General features: G+C 49.2%; 1 protein-coding gene across 1 annotated transcript; it reads right to left on the reverse strand.

The window, feature by feature from the left end:
- Nucleotides 1-170: 170 nt before the first annotated feature.
- On the reverse strand, nucleotides 171-3335 carry ETH_00003425 (uncharacterized protein; the record flags this gene model as incomplete). Its single annotated transcript, XM_013380881.1, has 6 exons — nucleotides 171-197; nucleotides 451-611; nucleotides 830-908; nucleotides 1213-1256; nucleotides 1526-1645; nucleotides 2942-3335. The coding sequence occupies 6 exons, from the start codon at nucleotides 3333-3335 to the stop codon at nucleotides 171-173; spliced, it is 825 nt and encodes a 274-aa protein (XP_013236335.1).
- Nucleotides 3336-4033: the final 698 nt, after the last annotated feature.

Here is a 4033-nt window from a genome sequence, read left to right on the forward strand (position 1 = left end):
GTTCCGGTCTATTTCCCGCAACAGCTGTTTGCAATCTCTAGAAGTCACACAAGTGAATGGGTCTCTACGCCATAGGGCTAGGGTTTAGGTTTTAGGGTTTAGGGTTTAGGGTTTAGGGTTTAGGACCTCCTGGAAGTCCTTGAGGTCTATTTGCCCGTCTCGGTTCCGGTCTATTTCCCGCAACAGCTTTTTGCAATCTCTAGAAGTCACACAAGTGAATTGGTCTCTACGCCATAGGGTTAGGGTTTAGGGTTTAGGGTTTAGGGTTTAGGGTTTAGGGTTTAGGACCTCCTGGAAGTCCTTGAGGTCTATTTGCCCGTCTCGGTTCCGGTCTATTTCCCGCAACAGCTTTTTGCAATCTCTAGAAGTCACACAAGTGAATTGGTCTCTACGCCCTAGGGCTAGGGTTTAGGGTTTAGGGTTTAGGGTTTAGGGTTTAGGGTTTAGGACCTCCTGGAAGTCCTTGAGGTCTATTTGCCCGTCTCGGTTCCGGTCTATTTCCCGCAACAGCTTTTTGCAATCTCTAGAAGTCACACAAGTGAATTTGTTGCTTTTCAAAAGTTTTTCAATTTCATTCAACTTTATGCTTTTGTTGCCCTGCGCGTCCGTCGCTGCACGCAAACCCTAAACCCTAAACCCTAAACCCTAAACCCTAAACCCTAAACCCTAATCCCTGGCGAGCCAAACGAGCCGCCCGCAGCCCGCCCCGTGCCCGCAGCAGCAAACCCGCGGCCGCAGCGAACCCTCGGCAGCAGCAAACCCTTTGCATCGCCCAGGTGGCCCCTAACCCTAAACCCTAAACCCTAAACCCTAAACCCTAAACCCTCACTCGCGAATTTCTCAAATTCCAGCTGCACGTCGACGCCGCTGAAACCCTCAAAGCCTTCCTTCAAAATCTCCTTGTCAAGCTGCAACGCCAAACCCCAAACCCTAAACCCTAAACCCTAACAAACCCTTCTAGCGCCCTCATCGCAGAGCACGCAGCTGAGAGAGCGCAGGGTCTAGGGTTTAGGGTTTATGGTTTAGGATTTTCCGTTTGAGCAAGACTAAGCGAACTTCAGAAAGGTCTAGGGTTTATCCATTAGGGTTTAGGGTTTAGGGCAGCGACTGCTAGAGTCCAATATATGCAGGCACAAATAAGTGCACCTTCAAAAGGTCTAGGGTTTAGGGTTTAGGGTTTAGGGTTTTTCTTGCCTCATATAGAGCCTCAACAAATTCTCCAAAGTCTATCAAGTTGTTCTTGTCCTTGTCATACTCTGTAGACCCAAACCCTAAACCCTAAACCCTAAACACTAAACCCTAAACCCTAGGTCAGAGTCTCTAAGCCTTCACAAAGCGCAAAACCCCTGTTGCTTCTCGTCTTCTGGAATGCGCCCGCCCCTGCAACCTTCATGAGGGTTTAGGGTTTAGGGTTTAGCTGAGATACTGGATTTTTTTTTGCGCGGAATTCGCTGCAGACGCAGCTTTTGCTGCCTGGGACTTCGCGGGCAGTCCTAGGGTTTAGGGTTTAGAGTTTAGGGTTTACTTTCGATTTTTTGGATTTTGTCGAGAGAAAATTCTGCTCTTTTCTGTAAGTCTGCTCTTGAGATCCTTCCGTCTGCATCTTTATCGAAAAGGTCGAAAACTCGTCGCCACTCGAGCAAATCTGGAAATAAAAGAAGAAAAAGGGTGGAAAATAATGAATAAAACAAAAATATTAAAACAATTTGCAAAAAGAACAATTTTAATTCAGCAAATTCCAAAAGCTTTCGCAAAAACGGACTTCGCCCAAAACGCCCGTTCCACGGGGTGTACGTACACCCCGCAGCAGCGCCAACAAGAAACCACCAAATTTGATCAAACTGCTTCTCATTTTGAGACAAAAGGAGAATATTTTGTGAATTGATTCAAATAAATGCAAAAAGTATTAAATATGATCGCAAATAAATGCAATTTCGCGAAAAATCGAATTCAAATAAATGCACTTTTGCCAGATTCAGGTGTACGTACACCGCAACGCGCAGTTTGCAAACGTGAAAACGGCCGAAGTTAAAACAGTAAATAAATCATAAATAAATAAATAAATAATAAATAAATAAAAAAATAAATAATCAAACAGTTCACAAGAAGGCCATCAGAAATGAACAAGTGCAGATTTTTTTGCTGCAAAATTCAACTTCTGAACGGCAACAAACAAACGCCAAATAAAAATAAAAAAATAAAAATAAAATAAAATAAATTTAAATAAAATAAAAAATTTATTTTTAATTCCAAAATAATGTTTTACTGAAGGAGAGGTCTAAAAAAATAGAAGAGTATTTTTGCTTTTATTTGCATAAAAAGATATTTGCACCTGATGCATTCGGGTTCAACTGCAGCAGCAGCAGCAGCAGCTGCAGCAGCAGCTGCAAGAGCAGCTGCAGCAGCAGCAGCAGCTGCTGCTGCTGCTGCTGGTGCATCTACGGCAGCAGCAGCAGCAGTAGCAGCAACACGAGCAACGACAGCAGTGCGACAGCAGAAGCGACAGCAGCAGCAGCAGCAGACGCAGTAACATTAGCAGAAAGAGTTGCAACAGCAGCAACAACAGCAGCAGCAGCAACTGCAGCGGGAGCAGCAGCAGAGGAATCAGGGAAAGCAGCAAAAGCAGCCACACAGCAGCAGTCGCAGCAACCGTAGCAGCAACAGCATCTTTCGCAGCAACACAAGCAGCAGCAGCACCAACAGTGACAGCAGCAGCAATTAAGTAGCAGCAACAGCAACCGCTGCCGCAGCAGCAAAACGGCAGCAGCAACAGCTGCAGCAGCATCAATAACCACGACAGCAGCGGCGGCAACCACAGGGGAAGCAGCAAAACAACCACGACAGCAGCAGCAGCAACCGTGCCAGCAGCAACAGCAGCAACAGAAGCAGCAACGACAAGAACAATGCTGTAGCAGCAGCAGCAGCAGCAGCAGCAGCAGACCTTCATCGCTGAATTCCTCAAGGGAAGGAAATGCTTCTCTCCAGCTGGCGATTTGCTGCGGGTCGTAAGTTAGCTGCCGCTCGCTCTTGGCCCAGTAAAGCCGCTGCTGCTGCTGCTGCTGCTGTGCTGCTGCTGCTGCTGTTGCTGCTGTGAAGGAAAGATAGGCGGAGCTGCTGCTGCAGCGACGCGCGGAGACGGCCGCAGGAGCAGCACGCACTGCTGCTGCTGCTGCTGCAGCAGGGCAGCTAGCTGTCACTTTGCTTGCAGGAGCAGGCGCTGCTGCTGCTGCTGCGGCAGCAGCAGCAGCAGCAGCAGCTGGCAGATGAAGTGACAGCGGAAGCAAAAGGCGGCAGCTGCTGCCGCCTAAGGCTCTGTGGGGCACCTTAAGCAGCATGGTGCAGCAGCAGCAGCAGCAAAACAAGCAGCAGCAGCAAACAACTGCACTCACAACAGCAGCAATAGAAGCACAAGCAGCAGCAGCAGCTGCAGCAGCCTCAACACTGCGCGAAGACAAAGACAGCTGCAGCAGCAGCAACAGCAACAAAGAGCTAGCTTAATAGTATTATATGAGGCAGCACACTAAAATAGAGTTAGGTGTTTGCAACAAGACAGCAGCATTAACAGCAGCAGCAGCTGCTGCTGCTGCTGCAGCAGCTGCAGCAGCAGCAACAGCGGCAGCCCCAGCGCAGCAGCAGCAGGTCACACGTGTCTTCCAGCTTAGATGCTGTTGCAGCAGTTGCTGCAACAGCAGCAAAGACTCAAAATGATTAAAACTGACCAACAGCCGCAAAAATTAGCTTAACAGCAGCAGCAGCTGCTGCTGCTGCTGCTGCTGCCGCAGCTTCTGCTGCTGCCGCAGTGTCGGCGGTGATGGCAGCAAGTTTAATAACTCCGAAGCACTTAATTGAGCAGATGGCAGCAGCAGCACGGCTGCTGCTGCTGCTGCTGTTGCTGCTGCCGCTGTTGGATGAGGCTCTCTGCCTCGGGCTTCGCCGTGCTGCTGCTGCGGCCTCGAGCCCGGCCTTCTTGCTGCAGAGCAGCAGCAGCTACTGCAGCAGCAGCAGCAGCAGCAGCAGCTGCTGCTGCTGTTAA

This window comes from Eimeria tenella, genomic scaffold (genome assembly GCF_000499545.2).
Source record: "Eimeria tenella Houghton genomic scaffold, Eth_scaff988, whole genome shotgun sequence".
In the NCBI taxonomy this organism is placed as follows: Eukaryota; Apicomplexa; class Conoidasida; order Eucoccidiorida; family Eimeriidae; genus Eimeria; species Eimeria tenella.